We start from the raw sequence: 20,442 nt of genomic DNA, 5'->3' as shown, positions 1-20,442 counted from the left end.
GTCCAGAGATGCGGCAGGCCGAGCACGCGCTCCTGGGCCACTGTTCCCATCCTGTAGTAACCTCCTATACAGGTGACTCTTTCCTACCAGCTTTGACCTCAAAATCTTCCTGGCCCATGCCCAAAGTCCAGCATCTGGGAGGGAAGGGTTGGGGGGACTGTTACTATAGTTAGCTGCTGAGTCCCAGGGGAACCACAGTAGAAGCAGCTACTGATGGGGAAGGCAGAGGTGGAGCCATAGAGGCCCTGCTGCAGAACCCTCTGCTCATCTAAACAGGGTTCTCAGAATAGGGGTGTTCATATTTCCTGCTGTGACTTCTTAGTGCAGGCAGAACTTGAAACAAGAGCTTCTGGGGGCATGGGGACAGCTTGTAACCTTTTTGACTTGGGCGGGAATCACCAAGCAAGACACAAGATTTCTAAGATCCCATGTTTTCTGCAGAAAATAAAAATCAGAATTTAGCACTTGACATGCCTTCCAAAAGGTGCAACTTCAGTCTCGGGGTGTTTTGGGACATCAAGGCCGCTGTTGAGAGTGCACAGGTGGTTTCCATGTGGAGTCTAGTGATTCTGTGACTTGGTGGAGCTCTCTCCTCTTGTCCCCTTAGCTTGCACCAGGATCTGCTCTCCTCCCTTCTGTGAGTGGACCTGAGCAGGGTTTGTGGAAAAGCTCTACTCAGGAGCTTGTCCTGAGGCCAGTATATACACTATGCCCATTTTCTTAATGAAGCCGCAATCCCCTCAGCTCCCAGGCATCAAACCCTCTTTGTCTGTAAGTACGTCAAGACCAAATCAGTCTTCAGTCAACACAAGGATCTGGGGACTCGGGGGAGACTCAACAAGGTGATCCAAATGACCACACATGCTCAGACTTACAGCCGAGGGAGTGGGATTCCTCCAGTGGTCTGATTGGACCTTTCCCATGAGAAAGGTCTGAGGTTCTGGTTTGTTGAGGAGATTCCTCTACCTGCTTCTGCCTGGGCCATAGGCTGAATGTATGTTTTAAACCACAATTCAAAAACAAGGGTCCACACTTTGTGGGCCTTGCTTCTATACTTTCGATTGTTGGACAGAGTTTTTGCAGGGTACCATGGGGACAGATGTACCTTTTTATTTGGTCACTATGGCCGAACAAGATCTCTGCGTGGTCCAGAATATAATAAGGTCACATGCTGAACATCCAACCATTTTAGGCTCAGACCCTTCTCCAGGTAGATATTCTTCTACCATCTTGGATTTCTAGGCCCCATGAAAGATGACAGCAAGTGCTCCACGGAGCAAGGAGGGTCATTCCTTGTCAAAGCTGGCTCAGAGGGGTGCAGAAGGCCAGTGGGTTCTTTGTAGCTCTCCCCCTACACCGTCAACTGGAAGACCTGACCCACAGTCAGCCCATTTCTATTCCTGGCGCTCCGTCAGTTTTTCTTCTCTTTTTCTTTTTCTTTTTTTTTTTTTTTAATTTCCACTAGGAGTCCAGCCAGCTCTGTTCTTAGCCATGGATACAAACTGTGGAGGCATTTCCTGTTCCAGGTGGTTTTGAGCAGAAAGCCAGCCAGCCAGCGTGGGCTGAAGGTAGGTGGGGGTGAAATTCTTCAAGAACTGCTCCCAGCAAATGTGAAGAGTAATTCAGAATTGCACTGGGTTGACTTCCAAAGCTCCCAGCCCTGAGTGGAAACACGGCCCGCTGGAGCTGACTCTAGAAACATAACGAGCAAGTGTGGACCACCTTCAGGCTCGCTCCCGTCCATGTTCCAGTGCTTGGAATATTGGGATTATGAATTTGGGTTAAGATAAGGGGACCAAGGCTGGCTCCAAGCTCCTGTGGAGGCACAGCATTGCTTCTGGGAGCCAAGTCATACAGACATTTAAATCAATCTTCTTGGGATACAGATTAGCTTCTCTGCAGTGCACACAGTGAAATGTCTCCATCAGTCAATTTCTGGTCCCAATGGGCTCCACGGGCAATTCTGAGAGGCTGCAGACTAGTATATTCAGATGGAGCGAGGAACTGGACGTGCAAGTGGGGGGCTTTTGCTTGCTATCTACGAATCTAGCACAGCGATACTCTGCGGTATTTTGGGGTGTGGAGGTCAGGTCTCTAAAGCGCAATGACTAGGAACCACAAACATGGACGTTACTACTCTCCTTTGCATATGTGATCTTTAGGTTTGCACAGTAGAGCCGACAGGACTGACAGTGACAGCAAGCCCCCTGCCCCTAGCAGCATCTGCCAGTTGTTTTTCTTTCTTGTCCTCAATGTGGGTTCTAGGGAAGAGTTCCTTTATATTATAGGGCTTAGATATTGAGGATTTATTGATTCTGACATGTCCTCTGCCATGTTTATACTCCACAGAAAAGCAGAAATGGAGGGAGCCTCATCATTTCATCCAGGCACATGGGGATGGGCCAGGCAGGGCGGGTGCTGGGGCATCTTGGGAGCCCAGAGACCTGCTGAGTACCTGGGGCGTTTTTGTTTGTTTGTTTTTGTTTGTTTTTTACTTTATGGAAGAACTGTTGTGGGGCGCTCAGAGCTGGGCCAGCTCTTAGACCACTGGGTTTATACTTTTGTAAGATATAGAAACATGGTTGCCAAAATGGTACCAAGAGTGCTATTTGGGAAAGGTAAACTTGAGGGTGACACTAAGTTGCAAAACTTCTGATGCTGATACTGTGGAAGCTGACTCAGTTTCCCCAAGTGAACAGAGAGGGGTGGAATCTCTGGGAAAGTAGAAAAGACTGCCACTCTAGAAATGGCCAATTTCAGGCAGCAATAAGGGATTCCCCTCTGTGTGCTAGGAATGTTTTATTATCATTGGTTAATAAAGAAGCTGCTTTGGCCTATAGCATAGCAGAATGTAGCCAGGCTGGAAGATATATATATATATATATATATATATATATATATATATATATATATATATATAGAGAGAGAGAGAGAGAGAGAGAGAGAGAGAGAGAGTAGGCAGAGTCAAGAGAGGCCATGTAGCTGCCTAAGGAGAAAGACGCCAGAACAGAACCTTACCAGGTAAGTCACACCCTCGTGACGATGCACAGATTAATAGAAATGGGTTAATTTAAGATGCAAGAGTTAGTTAATAAGAAGCCTGAGCTAATAGGCCAAACAGTGTTGTAAGTAATATAGTTTCTATGTGATTATTCGGGTCTGGGTGACAAGAAACAAAAGAGCAACCTCCACTTACAAGGCAGTGCCCCTACTCAGCACATACAGCACTGTTACCTAAGGCTCTATAATAGCACCACTGTCTACATGACACCAAGATCTACAAGACAGAACCATGGTCTTGATTAACATGCACCTGCTAGAGATTTATTTTGTGACGGTCTCATTCAAGTTAAGTCAAGTTGTGACCATTTCTAAGAAAGGCACGGATAATTCTGTATAATCTAAAAAGTCAGGAATGTGGTCTAAGACACAGCTTCCTTTTGTGTTTTCAAAGTGCAGACTAAAAGGTTTCATGGGCAATTTTGATTTACCCCAAATACTGAGAAATTATATATCCCTTCCCAATACCTTGCAACAGGGGCTGAGAGAAGAAACCCTGAATAGGAGATCAGTCATGTCTAGTTTGAAATTTAACCCAAACAAGGATCTTGGGGCTTAGACTGACCAAAGGATATGGGTGACAGCATTTCTATGCTGGTGGACCAAGGGATGAGCAGCCCGTGAAACCCTAAGGAACGTTTGCTTTCTTCCTGAGGCCCCTGGAATCAACACTCATGAGTTAACGCAGTGCTCTGACTCCCTGATGCTCAGGACCAGGCTGCTCTTTGCCGAGGGTTAATGTCAAGACTGGAATCATTCAGAGGTCCTCCTTTAGCTGGGGGTGGGGGAGGGGGTGTTTCACCGAATCAGTCCCTCGGTAGCAGCAACAAGCGCCAGTCAGGATGGAATCCAAACCTATAGAGATACGTAGGCGTACGTGCTCAAAGTCAGCAGAGTCAGTCACTGCGAGGTAAGGTACCCAGAGCTCAGGAAGGCCAGTACTGCTCCGTACTGACATTCAGCCTAGGGTCATCGCTCTTTACTCGGTAAGAGGCATCTACAGAGAGCCTGCAGGGGCTTGCTGAGGGATAGGCCATGGGCCTACGCTGCCTGGGCTAACTGCACCTGACTCTTCAGGAGTCATTTTGGGAAACACGGTTCCACAACACTCATGAATTCCTCCACATTTTCATTTCCATCCTGTCCAGAAGCGATGGTTCTAATTGACTAAATCTACCCTCCCCACCTGCACCAAACATACCTTGGATCTGGCTGTCTGGTCCATTTTGAGCCCTTACGGTATTACAATGAAAGCGCAGGTGTGATGCCAGGGTTAACCCGGGAGAAGGTAAATAGGGAATGCATGGCTATCCAACACTGGGAGAAGACTGTGGAGCCAGAGCCTCCAGAATCTAGTCATAAGGATCAATTCTTAGAGCAGCAACTTTGAGTGAATGAGTTCTGTTTTACCCAGGAAACTGTGAGCAGGTTTGTCTTCTACCACGCGGATCCTCCGAGCTCCGGCCGGAATGACAGCAGCTTGGATATAACCTGCGGTGACAGATGACATACAACTGAAGCATACCTCAGTCCTGGATCAGAGGCCCCTACACAATTCCCCGTCTAAAGTGACCAACCGCGCCTCCTGTGGTGAGTTCAGAGACTGCAGGCTGACCCTGCCTGAGAGACCAATCACCAACTCACATGGAGTTCTTTCTTCTAAGCTTGGCCATTCAGTTTCTAGAATGTTCCATTGTTGAGTTGCAATTCCCTCTCTTGAACACATATTTTTAAACCCCAGAACCCAGTTGCTCTACAGAGGGCAATGAACACAAGTCAGGATGGAATCCAACCCCGTAGAAATATGTAGGTATTTGTGTATGTTCCAGTGTGCTGTCATTTGGAAATAGGAGGGTTGCATATACATTTAGCTAATACAATGTCATATTGGAAGCAGGAGGACCTTAATCCAATATGACAGGACTCCTTTTTATTAAAATTAGATTTACTTGTTTGTTTATTGCATGTGTGGGGGAGGGGTACCTGTGCCACACCACATATGTAGATGTCAGGGATGACTTAGGAATGAATGTCAGTTCTTTCTTTCCACCATGTGAAGTCTAGGAATCAAACACAGGCCTTCAAGCTTGGTGGTGAGCACCCTTATCTGCTGAGCCATCTCACCAGCCTGAAATACCTTTGAAGAAGAAGGGCTTTGCACACAGGTACGGCACAGGCAATTGCCTGGAGAACGTGAGGCGGAGATGTCAGTGAAGCTTCTACACACCAAACAGCACCGGAATGTCTGCCACCAAAAGCCAGAGGAGACCAGAGCATCCCTGCCCACACCTTCATCTCAGACTTCCTGCCTCCAGGTGAAGAACCACAATTCTATGGTTTCTGCCACCTAGGCAGCGGTGCTTGTTAGGACTGCCTGGAATCAATATGGCACACACGTAAGGAGTGCTCTGGCCCCACGCATCTGTCGGGGGTTCCTTCGTGCTCTGTCACAGTTTGACTTTCCTCTGAACATCCCCAGGATCATAACAAAAAGCAAAGCCACTCATCCTACAATGGAGCCATCACCTTCCCCTGCTGTGCACCGCCTCCTGCTTCCACTGCCCTGGGGATGAGTTCTGTGACGGTCATGGCACACACTGCTTCCTTGATCATTTCTATGTAGAGTGGGACTGTGCACACTGTGGCTTTTCATGGTGCTCAGATGTGGGTAGTTAGTAACCACTCAGGATGGAAATGCCTGGCAGCTGTCAGGGAGCGAGTCAGGGAATGCCAGCTTTATTGAGAAAACTGAACCACTAAGTGGCCCAGTGTGGTTTTGGGATTCTAGACAGCAGGCTGGTAATCATTTACACCTATGTTTAGGTTTGATACCGGGGCCTGCATTTACATGACTCTCATGTGGGATCATGGAAGCAGTAGAGGGACTTACATGTCAAAACACACTTATAGATTTCTAGGTCCAGCTACATGAAGTCTTGCCCTTGCCCTTTCATTATAAAATAGTGTTAAATAATTGAAGCAACCCAATAACCTAAAAACTAACATTGACTTATAACACATCACACTATAAAAATATTTCAATGCTTTATCAGGCTTTTCAACTTGTCTTAGTGCATTTAAACACACACACACACACACACACACACACACACACACACACTTCTGCTACTCTGATGCTATATATTCTTGCAAGGTACAAGGAGAATTTAAAATACATGCACTGCACAAATGTCCATGTAGAGTTAAGCAAGCGTCATGTACATGAAGTAACAAGAACATCGTTTTGCATGGTATAAACCCACACTTCATCTAAAGCAGTGGTTCTCAACCTGTGGGTTGTGACCCCTTTGGCAAACCTCTATGTCCAAAATATTTACATTAGGATTTATAACAGTAGCAAAATTACAGTTATGAAGCAGCAATAAAAATCATTTTATGGTTGGGGGTCACCACACCATGAAGAGCTGTATTAAAGGGTCCCAGCACCAGGAAGGTTGAGACCACTGCTCTAAACAATAGAGAGTATAAATACTGTTTGATTGCTCCGAGGTCTTGTGTTGTTGGGGAGAAAAACAACACCACAATCTCAATAGATACAAAAAAACAATGGATTAATGTCACTGTCTCTTCCTAACACAAGCTGATTATCTCTAGGATAAAAAAAGAATTCCCCTGCCTCACAAATGACAGCACCTTATTCTCAAGGTATTTGAAGTAACTTTTCAAATGGAAAAGAGTCACATGAATGCTAAATGTGATCTGTCTTTATTTAGTTATTTGTTGATTGCAACAGGAATAAAGATACTGTTCTGCATTATCATATGTGAAGGTGAGGTTATTTATATGGAATTATACAAAGGAAACAAAGTATTTTATACATAACATATATTTCACGTAATATAACCATAGCAGGTCAGGGAAAAGATATAGCTCCAGACTGGACATGGTAGCACACACCTTTACTGCCACACTCAGGAGGCAGAGGTAGGCAGATCTCTGTGAGTTCAAGGACAGGCTGGTCTACATAGTGAGTTCCAGGCCAACCAAGGCTACATAGTGTGACCTTGTTCCCCAAACCAACAAAACAAAAAAGATTCAGCCACAGGGACACACTCAGAGGCCCGTCTTTCTTTTAACACCTCCAATTAGGGCCACCATATTATGAATCCTCTAGTTAGTGCCACTATATTATTACTCCATGAAGCAATAGATCCAGACGTCAGGGAGGAGCGTCCCCCCACTCCCCACCCTGTGATTACTCCAAGTTGTGCTCTACTGTTTTTCTTAAGCAGTTCTTGATCCAAGCAAGCGGACAGTGAAGACTACCCATTGCAATGACACAGGGCCCATGCTGCTTCTCTGGAAAGGTACTGGGAGAGTATATATGACTCAGTTCTAATTGCTACTTGTGTAGACAAGTCTGTGAGGCTGTGAGGGGCAGTGAGGCAGGGGACAGGAATTTCTCTGGGCTTATAGTGTAATTTGTTAGAACATAGGTTTACACATACCAGTGAAGTCATCTTTATGATTAAACAAAAATACATGAGATAAGACTGCAGGATTTTTATGAAAAGCTGAATCTTAAGTATACTTTATCCCATTTATCTTTCTTATTTGAAACACCTTTATGAGTCTGATATACGGTCACTTACATATGTTATTGCACATATATCTGCATAAATATAAATATGCATAATATTTATATTTGTCTACATTGTACATGAACGTTAGAAGTAGCTTTATAATTCAATGTCATATTATGCTACAACATAAATATTTGCTATTTTAAAAACGTGATCTTTCTTAAAAATTATATGCATTACTGTATACAGTTTTGCTTCATGTTTTGTTTAAATTGCTAAATAGTTGATGGAACTATTTCCTTGGTTATAGGGATTTATACTGGTATAAAATAGCATCAGAGACAGTTTATGTCATGTATAAATATATGCATAAAACTTCAACAAAATATCAGCAAATTCAGTTGAGCAAAAAATTGTACACTATCTAAAAAAATTGTACACTATCATGCAATATGGCTTACGTCAAGAATGCAAGATAATCACCCATATTAATAAAAGATAAAATCTACATAATATCTCAATAGAAACAAAGAGAATAGTTGGCAAATTCAACTAGCAGTAGAAAGGGAATATCCTCAGCACGACAAAGGTTATCTACAAAAAAACCTCACAGCATAACTAATTTTAAAATACTGAGTGATTTTTTCCCCCTTAGGGTCAGGGATTTTAAAAAAGCTTATCTTACTTGCCTTTTCTACTCAACAGTGTATTGGAGGATCTTAGGCAATTAGGCCAAAATAAACAAGTAAATAGATAAATAAATGAAAGACAAAGATAGGAGCAAAGAAGGTAAGACTGTGTCCATTTGCAGATGCTAACACTGTATGCACAACAAATCCCAAGAATAAACTAAAGTAACTATTGGAAGAGGCTCAGCAGGTTGGAAGATGTGGGACTAACTATAAAAATCAGCTATACTAGGAAAGAACAGCTGAGAAATCATTTAAGCCTCATCCAAAAACAATAAAACATTTCAGAATAAATTTAAGACAAGATCTCTAAGTCTTCTACACTGAAACCTACAACATATTGTTAAGACATATTAGGGAATATCTAAGTAATTAAAAGATATCCTATGTTCATGGATGAGAGGATTTCTTTTTGGGGGGTTGAGTGGGGCTGGGACTTGATCTAGGGCTTTGCATACTCTAGGCAAGTAGGCTACCAGCGAGTTCCATCCACAGCAACACAAGACTTAACAGGAAGGGAAGATACCAAATGATCTGTAGATTTAAAGTAATAACTCTCAAAATCCCCCAAAGATTTGATTTTTTTTTTTTTTTGGTTTTTCGAGACAGGGTTTCCCTGTAGTTTCTAGAGCCTGTCCTAGAACTAGCTCTTGTAGACCAGGCTGGCCTCGAACTCAGAGATCCGCCTGCCTCTGCCTCCTGAGTGCTGGGATTAAAGGCGTGCGCCACCACCGCACGGCCTCCAAAGATTTGATTTTGCCAAGCATGACAAATTGATCTTAGGATTCATACGGAAACGGAAGGGATTCACAATAGTCCAAACAATGTTTCAGATGAAATTGGAAAACTTACACTTTCTGATTCCCAAACATTTCGAGTAACTACATTAATGAAAACAATGTGGTACTGGCATGAGGATAGATAATTCTATCAATGGAATATGGCTGGGAGTCCAAAAATACATTATTTGCTGCTTATTTAAAGCAAAGATTCCAAGAATATTCAATGGAGGAAAGAATAGTCTTCAACAAACAGTGTTGGATAATCGCCTACCCTCTGTCTCGGACAATACCTTCCCCACAAAACTCAACTAACTAAAAGGGGATCACAGATCCCTAAATGTAAGAGGGAAAACTATAAAATTCTGAAGACAAAGAGAAGTTAAACAAATCTTGGAGTCTATCAACGTTTAAAAGCTCTTCATTGTCCACCATGGGCAGCGGCAAGGCAGCTTATCATAACGCCTGGGTAAATAGTTGCCAGTCATTTTTCTCATCATCATTTATTCTTGCACTCAGAATAAACAACACCATTCAACAAAGAAACCAACATCCCTGCTTAAAACGGGCAAAGATTTCGACAGGCCTTTCTTGAAAACAATGATACAGACATGGCCATTATAGATGCTCATGAAAATCTGCCACGTGTCATGAGTCACTAAGGAAGTGCAGATCCAGAGGATAATGAGGTGCCATACCACAGACACTATAGCTGCTGCATCAAAGGGCAACACAGGGAATGCTGGTGAGCGAACAGAGGGAGCAGAACCCAAAGTCTCGGCTCAGCAGAACGCAAGGCATCTCAGCCACTTTGGGAAAGTTTGGTAGTTTCTCAAAAAGTGAATCACCCAGAATTTTCCTGGGACCCAATTCTATCCCTAGGAACATATCACACACAAAGAAAATTAAAACATGTGTTTGCATAAAACTTGTACACAAAGTCTGATACCAGTGTTATTTGTGGTAGCAAAAACAAAACCAACAATACAAAATAAAATCCCAAACCTGATGAATGGATTGCTGATGTGGGATTTCCCTTTGTATGCTGTGAATACAATTGGTTAATTAATAAAGAAAACTGGCTTGGCCTGATAGGGCAAAGGAATACAGGTAGGCAGGGAAAACTAAAATGAACGCTGGGAGAAAGAAGGGCAGAGTCAGCCATGTAGCCCTGCTAGAGACAGAAGGAACTTTAGCCAGTAGGCCACTGCCACATGGTGATACACAGATGAATAGAAATGGCTTAAATTAATATGTAAGAGTTAGCCAACAAGAAGCTAGAGCTAATGGGCCAAGCAGTGATTTAATTAATACAGTTTCTGTGTGATTATTTCAGGGTGGGACTAAGCAGTCAGGAGCCAACAAGTGGCCCCTTTCTTGCAACAGACTGCAAATGTGGTCTAGCAAAAAATAAAAAAATAAAAATAAATAAATAAATAAATGCAGCAGTATTTGATCAGAAAAGAAGAAATGTCACTCTGTGTTACAACAAAGATGAACTTTGAAAACAGGATGCTAAGTAAAAGAGGCCACACCCCCTGTTCACGACTGTAGTTAAGAATTGTTTCGAATAGGCAAATACATTAATACAGAATTAGATCAGGAGTAGCCTAGGGTTGGAGTAGGAGGAAAACCTAGAAGCTTGGCTAATTGGTTTCCTCTAAGAATACATCCTTTCTAAAAAAAAAAAAAAAAAAAGGCTGCAATTAAAACCACTACCACCACCACCACCAACAACAACAACAACAAACCACTCCCCCCCATTATACCCCTTTGAGATTGCACTAGATTTTATGACCCAGATATTTCTTAGAGAAATTTGTTCCTTCTGGGGAATTTGAAAAATTACTGGATTCTGGGCATACATAATAGTGAAGTGTCAAAGACCAAACTATTCAGGGTCAAAGTGATTAAAATGTTTTGCAGAATTTCCATTTAAACCAGAAGTCACACACTTGGCAACAAGATGAGCTTGTGCAACTGCATTGTGTTCCAGGGGTGGGGGAAGGAGGGGGCAGTTTCCAAGGGGTGGGGTCTTTTGTGTGTGTGTGTGTGTGTGTGTGTGTGTGACTAACAGCTTGATATCAGCATGCTGAGCCTGCAGCATCTGGGGCAATGTGCGGAGCTGCCTAGGTCTTGATTAGTTGATGCCCTGAATTCCAGAGCGAGAAACATTTGCAGCCAGGCATGGTCACCATGCTATTTTTGAATCTAATTTTGGCAAAAGTTCCAACACTGAAAGGGCATCTGCTTTCTGTCTCTTCCTGTGCCTCTCCTGGGAAGAGATGTTTGTTCACAGTGGCAAGCTCTGGGCAGATGTGCAAACTGAGCCAAGGGAAGTGGCAGTGGTACGTGGGCTCTGCTAACCTTCCTTTCTATTACTATTTTCTCTGTTTTTTTTCATGTATCATCTATCTATCTTATCGATCTATCCGAGAGATCGAGCTAGCTTGAGCGAAGCGAGCTCTAGCGAGCGAGTATCTAGCGAGCGATCTAGCGAGCTAGCGAGCGAGCTGAGCGAGCGAGCTGAGCAGCGAGCGAGCGAGCCGAGCCTAGCGGAGCGAGCATAGCGAGCGATCGAGCTAGTCGAGCGATCGGAGCTATGGCGAGCTAGCTAGCGAGCGTATGCTATCAGCTAGCTAGCTATCTAGCTATCATCTATCTATCTATCTATCATCTATCATTTATCTATCTATCTATCATCTATCTATCTATCTATCATCTATCTATCTATCACCTATCTATCTATCATCTATCTATCTATCTATCTATCTATCTATCTATCTATCTATCTATCTATCTATCCATCCATCCACCTGGCCTTGAACTCATAGAAATCATAGTGATCCACCTGCCTCTGCCTCCTGAGTGCTAGGATTAAGGTGTAAACCATATACCTGCTCAGTTTCTCTGGTTTTGATACAGAAGGGACCAATAAAGAGAAAGATCTTGAAGTGAAAGGCAGGACTTGGCCTCTCATTGTTCTTCAGCAGCTCTGACCCAGAGCTCAAAGCCTGCACTTGGTAGTAGGAATCGTGACCAGAAAGGGAAAGAATGCCAACACCAAGTCCCAAAGCATCTTGTCCCTCAGGTCAGATGTCCCAAGACTTAGTTACAGATTATCACAAGGAATGTAATCACTCTGAGTGTGCAAAAGATTGATTCACATTTTAGGCCAAGGAGCAGTTAAGAGTAATTTCCCATTTCAGTCTCAGTCACCAAGCAAGAGGAATTGGTTAGAGGGAAACAGTTTGGTTTTGTGAAGAAGTCATGGGGGAAGCAAGCCTTTGCCATTATTCTAGGACACACACCATTTTTGCCTCAAGCAACAGTCCTAGGAATGGTGACCTCAGGTCTGTCTTGACTCTATCAGTTAATATTGTCAGGCTATGGGTTCTTTCTTTGGCAATTACAGTTACCTGAACTTTCCAAGTAACTTTCCTTCTAGAAGATTTGGGTTTATAGTTTTGTGGTTAAGCAGTATCAACAGGGGAAAACATTACTAAGATGTTAGAGCAGAGGTTAATCCTCTTCTATCAAATCAATGGGAAAACAAAGAGATTTTAGTTTGTTAAACAAATCATAAGATGTCCAGAAAGGATTTTGCTAAGTTTCTGCTTTTCTCTATTGACAAAAATTGTTTATGAGAATTCATACTCATTTCAACTTACAATGGGGCCACATCCTGAAACATCCATTGTAAGTTGAGAATATCTTAAGCCACAAGTGCATGCCCAACACCTAATCTAGTGTTGGCCCCAGCTCAGCCCACTGGGCAGCATAGTTTGTGCTCACAGTGATCTTGTGGGCATAGTGCCCGGTTGCCACAGCACCATGGGAGAGGATTATTTGTAAACTGCAAGCTTACAGCAGAATGAGATCCACAATTCCTCAGTACCATGAAGCTGAGAACTGTGGTTGAAATATTGTGAGCTGGGCCCAACTGTGTTGCTGTTTGTTGGTGAAAGTGGTTCTTGACTATCGCTGGAAAGATCTCATTGCACTGAAAAAGCCCATGAGCTTTACGAGACCCTTGGAATGTGTGGTCCACACAGCCAGGTTAGATCAAGGCCACTGCCTTCACCTCCACCAGGAAGGCATCAAGATCTCCTCTGCCAACAGGAAAATCCAGTGATAGAGAGATATGGGCACTTCCCTATGAGGGAGGCACCAATCAAGACTAGCTTCCTTGTCTTAGCATTTCTTGATAAGGTAACAAATGTGGTTTGATAAGAATACAAAGCTACCCACGGCACTCTAAGTAATGTGTTTTGTCTAGCCTCTCAATTCACGGTTCTTTTGTCTTTAATGTTGGTTTTACTTTAGTTTTTCACTGTTGGTATGTGTCATTGTTTTGTTTTACCCATGGCTTCATTCATGACTCATTCTTGCTAACTCTATTCAGAAAACATTCAGGTATGTAAGCGAGAGCCCCACACCAAGCATGTCACCTTCAGGACCATGCGATATAGTCAAGCATCTTACATGAGAAACACTTGGGAATCGCCTTTGCCATCACACACGTAGACACCTTCATACAAAGGTTGTTCTTGACTGAGAAAGAGAAAAAGGTTGCAGTTGGTTTGTGCACATTTTAGTGACTGGTTCTGCTCTTCTCAGTCACAGTGGAACTAAGCCTTAGTGTCATCAGATAGCCGTGAACTTTCCCATGGACCAGCCATTCCCCACCCCTAGAGATGGAGCCTAGCGCTCAGGATGTGGCAGTGGCTCAAATGCGAATTGCTGAGGACACACTGTGATGTGTATCCGTCCATATTCAAAAAGGAAGAACCTGTCAGCCCCTCTGCTAGGAACCTACTGTCTCTTCAAGAACAAAGTGCAAAGGGATTCAAAACCTATCAGTCATCCTGGTTGGGCCTCAGTGGGACCTTTGAGCTAGTTGGATACTGGATGTCCATGGGAACCAGCCCCTTTTCCAGTTCCAAAGATCAGGATGGAATAAAGACGACAACATTAAAAGGCAAGCTAATGCATGAAGGAAGAGCCTCGTAGCAGAAAAGTTCAACCCACTAATCTCAAATACCCCAGCCACTTCAGTCCAGCTGAAGTCTTGAGAATTTTGAAGCCCATCCATTAGAAAGTCGGTTTGAGTTGATTTTTTTTTACATATGAATAGCTAAAAGGCCTTGTCTGTTCATGACTGGGAGGGGATGGGTTGGGGCAGCAAGCATTCTATGCTTAGGAAACCAGTTCCCCAGGCGATGCATCGAGTTCTTTCATCATAGGCTTCCAGCATATCAAGGGCACTGTGTACACCTACCCGGGATTCTCAGCTCAGGGGCTTTTGTAAGCAGACATGGGAGAGTTCAGGCTGGGGTCAGGCCTTCGTGCAGGACCTGGCAAAATTCCTGGGTTTGATGTTGGTTTATCTCTCTGTATGGCGTTTCTCTTTGATACTCACCCTGAAGGATGATAAGACATTCCTCCCATCGTCTTTCCTCAGAGCTGGGCACAGATGAAAGTTACCTTCCTATCTGCACCAACAAGATTAGCAAATCCACTTGACTGGGGTCACTGAGATGTCACATGACCTGGGACTTTCACAGAAGTTCTCTGCTGAGTCTCATTCAAATATATGGCTTCACAGTCAGCCGGAAGTGCTTTTTCCATACTCTGGTTGTCATTTACTTTCTATATCAGTTTTTATAACTGATCTATATGCAGGCACTTGTTAAGTGCCCCACCTGGATTGTGGCCAACATGGCCATGGCCATGGTTACCTGTGATGTCCGTATGTTTAATATCGAAATGTATACATACCAAATAAATGTTCCCTGGGTTGGGGGCAATGTGCAGCTGACCCACTGTCAGCATTCTGTGTGTTTGCAGCCTAGAACATCAAATCCCGTGCAGCCAATAATGACGTGTGAATGAACATTACGCAGCTTTTCAGTAAACCAACTCACGCTGTTCTGATCTTACGCTCACAGACTCCAGTGGTGAAGGGTCAAAAATCAAAACAAAGCAAACACCCTGCCTGTGCTTTAAAACTAAAGTATGACATCTGGCAGCTGCTCAGACAAGCTCATAGGTAGATAAAGCTAATGTTTGCTTGCCTTCCTCTGAACGTTTGTCAGAGGGTCGGCATGCCAGCAGTTAGAAGTAAGCATGTTAAGCTCAAAGTCCTGGTGAGACCGTTACCCCAGAGAAGCTCCCCATGTGATTTTCCTTCCATGGGAGACTTACTTCCACAGCCACAGAAACTCAGCCTCCTCACGGGGACCACACAGATGGAGCCCAGAACTGGGTAGGTAGAGAAGGGAGGGTGGGGGAAGGGACTGCTGTGGAAGAGGGTGGAGCATCTCCCTAGGCTAAAATGAATGCTTTTGTGCTAGCTCAGGCTATCTGACATGTGAATTGCTACGTCCCATATGATAGAGGACTTCAAAAGCTGTGCTAAGGCCTTCTTTAGTATTCTACTGAAATGACCAACAGGGAGGGGTGGGTGTGGCTGGGCTTAACCCATCGAATGCAGAATAACACACTTCACTCAGGTCTGCTTACTGAAGGATAGGAGAACCTTCCATTTAAATGAGGCTTCTATTTATTACTGCTGTTGTTATCATGTATGTGTGTGTGAGTGTGTGTGTGTGTGTGTGTGTGTGTGTGTGCATGAGCACATGCTTGCTATAGCGGGCATGTGGAGGTCAGGAGTCAGTTCTGCCAGCAGTCAGTTCTGCCCTTCCCCATGTGGGACTGAACTCTGTCATCAGGCTTGACAGCAAGTGCTTTTACCTGCTAAGCCATCCTGATGACCCCAAATAAGGTTGCTTATATTTATCATGTTTATACTTATCAATGGAAGCCAATACTAAATAGCAACTGCTTGCCTACTGTGGAGGTTTTATTCCCAACTGCAATGGCTACAGGAAGCAAATCCAGGATGGCTGGAGATGAAACTATATCAGACTCACCAAAGCACACAGTAGAAATCAGTTAAGGTTTAGAGCTGTGTCACCCACGGACACTCATGACAAGGTTGTTCTCTGAGAACCGCCAGCCCTGCTGGCAACGGAAACCTGAAATGTGGCTAGTTAGTTTAATTTCAGCCAATTGTGATTTAAATATGGGCAGACTTGGGTGTCTAGTGTATTTTGTACGAGACAATGTAGTTCCAGAGGGCGCAGCCTCCCGAAATGAACTCACTCTAGTGGTAGTTCCTTCCATTTCTCTCTGGAACAACGTGATGCATGTTGATTCTAAGCAAACTTTTTAAACATTCATTGTGTGTGTGTGTGTGTGTGTGTGTGGTGTACACTTGTATGTGCATGTGCCATAGTGTGCATATTATGACAGTTGGTTCTCTATTTCCACCATGTGGGCTTTGGGGATTGAACTCAGGTCATTTTCAAGCATTGCAGCAAATGCCTTTACCACCCGAGCTGTCTCTCTGGCCCTGAAATTCTGTTTTTTTAATTTAATTTTGCATTTGCAATCAATCTGGGTTTGCTTTTACAAAGTCCCAAATAGTGTGTCCTTCTCATACTTTCTAAATGGCACGTTCCTGTAGATCAAGCTGTCTATCTGCCCGGGAAGGCATGCGCAGACTTCTGTCGTGTCCTATGGGCTGTTCTGTGAGACTGGGACACACAGCCATGGTTCTGTTCTCTAATCGGGTCAAACTGAGCTGACATGTTTCTATGCAAAGCAACTTGTAGGAATTAAAATAGATGTTTTCTAGCTCAGAATTATTCAGTCCACGTTCCCCCGATAGCATCACTTTTGGTGCGCTAGTGAGTGGGCTCTCATTAAAGCTTTGAGTGGTCATTTTGGAGGTCATTTGCCTGCCTATTCTTTCTCATTCTCTCCCATCACACTCAGTATCCCACTGACTGTCACAGGCTGATGCCCTCTGTGACAGAGACCAGCAAATCACACCTGTTTCTGGACACAGCAGCCTATGGTTGGAAAGCTCAAAAAGACTCAACAATTTAGTGTGACATACAAAATGGCATGCACCCATTAGCACTGAGGCAAACAAGAAGATGTACATTGTGTGTCAGTGATCCTGTAACCATCATAGCTCTGGGCCTGGTACTCACCTGTCCCCCGGGAGTGGCTGAAGTCACCCTTCACCACACGACAGGTCTTGCCATCCCCGCTGCAGACACCACACCTGTCTTCTTTGGCTGCAGACCCGATGATGCCATCACAGCCAATTTTCTAGAAAACCAAAGATCTGGGTTCACCTGTGTTGTAAGATTCAGTGATATTTTCAAGGGGATGCTCCGCGGGACTTTGTGGGACTGATGTCGCTAAGAGGCATGGTGCCTGGGGGTTCTGACACATTATAATTGTCATTAAATTCAGAAGAGAAAACAATAACAACAACCAGAATTCAGATCAGATATTTGTCTCTTTTTCGTGAATTTATCGAATGTGTTTAAAACCATGTGTTATGGAATAAAGGAGTCCTGCTACCCTAAAGCACATATAGAAATATCATCTACATGTCTCCAAGGAGCAGGGATGATTCCTCTCTGCCTTGTCACGGCAGAAATGTCAGGGACAAATGCAGGGAGCCAGGTGTGTGTGTGTGTGTGTGTGTGTGTGTGTGTGTGGTCACACCATGCTGCTGCCTTCTTGCTTTGTGAAGTTGCTCAGTGGAAACCAACAAGGGCCGAGAGACGGAGCCTCCCAGATCATGGAGTTTGCTCAGAACAGGAGGCTCAGCTGGTTTCCCATTGCTAGAATTGTCTGTGACGTTCTGCATCCCACCCCTGGGTCTAGTTGCTATATCCAGGCTGTTGGTGGCACAGCCACAGGCCAGAACTGGCCCCTCACCCCAGCCTCTTTGTACCACCTGGACCTGCTTTCTTTGGCTTTCCCATTTCTGTCACATGCTCCTGGCTCTAGATCTCTCTCTCTCACTGGGTTCCTAGGATTTCTAAGCCATTCCCATGCTGTCAGAGCAAGTCTCTGGCTTCACTGCTGGCTGCTTGCCTTGCAATTCAGTTAGGGTTTCCTGATTAAGCAGCTCCGGGTGTTCTATGTAAACACCCCATGTGGTCACTATAGCTTCTCCCAGTGGCGGTGAAGGGAGGTCTGCACACCGCTGGTGAACAGATACAAGTCAGACGGCCTTTTAGGTGATCTGTGAGTCTCTCAGGCTGGGGCAGGCTTCCACCTTCTGCTCATGCTGACTGGGTTATGTTTACCACGTCCTGACTTTGGAAGTCAGGCTTGCAAGGATATCCATGGCAGAAGAGCAGCAAATCTGAGGCCTGAAGGGCAACAGTCAAAGCACTGGCTACCAGGACACAGTCTGTCTTTGCTCAAGCCAGTGGAAGGAGGTCTATAACATGATCGACAGGGATGGACACTTTCCTTTTGAAATGGAAGCTACCACAAAGCACAATGGAAGCCATGGCTTCTGAGTGCTGATGGAGCTTTCACAACTGCATTTATGAGCCTCAGAGTTCCATGGAAACTCCAAAGAGTAAGCACTCCAAAGCCTTCCTGCAGCATCCTGATGATCCAGGGTTACTCTTTCCATTTTCAGCCCTGTGACTTTGCCCTCACGTCATCTTCAGGACACCCACTTCTGAGCTCTCCAATTCCTGGCCAACGTGTACTGGTCAGGGTGCTGTTCTGCTGGAGAAGTTAGGACACGTGGCACCTAAGGTCAGGAGTGCCTTGTGGCATGGAACTGGCAAGCTAGGCATGGATTCTCTTTGGTCAAGGCAGCTCCTGTGCCACAGGCAGATGGAAATCAGAAGAGCTCTAGTTCAGAGCCATGTGCTGGAGTGGGCCATGTGCAGGTCATGTGCAGAAGCCATATTTTGCCCAGGAGTGATAAGTATTGGTCTCTATTGATTCAAATCCTGGCTTCCATGCCTAGAATTTCTGTCCTATTGCCCTCTGCAAAAAGCCTCTGGTCATGGCGCCTAGTAGCCAAGGCTCCGTCCTCCTCTTCTTCGACCTCCGTGGCACTTGTCACAGTGTAACACCCACACTATCTTCAGTTCGTGTGTACGTGTCTCTCTGCATTCACTGGGAATTGCCTCTAGGACCCTTCAGACATGGGAAGACCCAGGGATGCTCAAGTCCCTTCCTGAAAATGGTGTAGCATTTTCACAGAACCTACACACATTCTCTCCTATGCTTTCAATTGTCTCCGGGGTATAAATGATAATTAATAGAATGGAAATGCTATGTAAAAAATCTTATGTTTTTTATAATTTGATCATAATAAGTTGATATTTATTAATGATTACAAGAAAAAAGCTTGCATATGTTCAAGAAAATGCAATTTTTTTTTCAGAAATATTTTGCATCTAGAGTTAGTCAGATCTATAGACAGAATGATTGCTTTACTCATACTAACCTCTCATCTCCCCCAGGTCCACCCCTATATCCTTACTCCTGCCCAACTTCCCATCTCTTTCCTTTCCCTTACAAAAATACCCCACGTAGTCAAATTTTTTGCTGTCTGAATACTCATGGGTGCAGTGTCATCCACTGGAGCTGACCACATCTTTAGAGAAAAGTGATTCTCCATCCTCCAGACCATTGCTGGTCAATAGCTCCTCAGTTAGGTATGGGAGCCTCATGAATCCCTGCTCCATGCTACAATATTCACTGGCTTGATCTTATGCAGGTCTTGTATGGACAATCACAGATGCTTGAGTTTGAGTGTAGTGGTCTGTCTTTTCCAGAAGGTACTGTTTTGCAACATCCTCCCCAATATTTGACTCTTATAATCTTTCTGCAATACTTCCTGGACCTTTAGGGACATTATAGGGACATCCCATTTGTGGCTAAGAATGCTACAGAGTTCTTATTCTCTTCCTTTTGATCAGATGTGAGTTTCTGCGTTAATCACATCCCACTGTGCAAAGAACAGTCTCTGATGAGAACCAAGCACCACTCATCTATGGACATAGGGACATGAATTCAGAACAGTTTGACATTCTGTTCATTTAGCAAAATAATGGTAGCAGGTCCACTTCTGAGGCCTGTGAGTTTCCCAGCCACAGGTTTTTGGCCAGATTTGTAGTACCAGGTATGTGTTTTCTCCTGTGGGGTGGCTCTTAAATCCAACCAGAAAGTGGCTGGTTCCTCCCATGATATTCATGCCACTGCTGTACTTATGCCCCATCTTTCCATGCTGGTAATTATTGTAGTACACAGGATTCACATCTGGACAAGAATCTGAGAGATCCATTGTCACAGTAAATGGAACATTCTCAGGTTGAAAATCCTGAGATTAAATCCAATTTCATGGATGTGCCCATTGGCAAAGACCATGAGGAGCTGAAGTTACATTCAGCCTGAACACAAGCCTCATTGGCTGAAGAATCTCAACATTCTTACAAGAACATTCTTGCTGGCAAGAGCACCAAAGCA

General features: G+C 44.2%; 1 protein-coding gene across 2 annotated transcripts in view; it reads right to left on the bottom strand.

Moving 5' to 3' along the window:
• The window catches only part of Adamts17 (ADAM metallopeptidase with thrombospondin type 1 motif 17), a 314,297-nt gene that overhangs the window by 84,138 nt on the left and 209,717 nt on the right, over window positions 1-20,442 (bottom strand). Inside the window, exons 15-16 of one of the 2 annotated variants that reach the window (XM_038314048.1) lie at window positions 17,136-17,256; window positions 4,471-4,551 (exon numbers count right to left, since the gene is read on the bottom strand). In XM_038314048.1, the coding sequence (XP_038169976.1) occupies window positions 4,471-4,551; window positions 17,136-17,256 (202 nt within the window). The remainder of the gene's footprint in view (window positions 1-4,470; window positions 4,552-17,135; window positions 17,257-20,442) is intronic. The other variant, XM_038314049.1, reaches the window with a different exon arrangement.

Source organism: Arvicola amphibius, chromosome 12 (assembly GCF_903992535.2).
Source record: "Arvicola amphibius chromosome 12, mArvAmp1.2, whole genome shotgun sequence".
In the NCBI taxonomy this organism is placed as follows: domain Eukaryota; kingdom Metazoa; phylum Chordata; class Mammalia; order Rodentia; family Cricetidae; genus Arvicola; species Arvicola amphibius.
The sequence above is the reverse complement of the archived record's forward strand: the minus strand, read 5'-3'. Positions and strand labels throughout refer to the sequence as shown.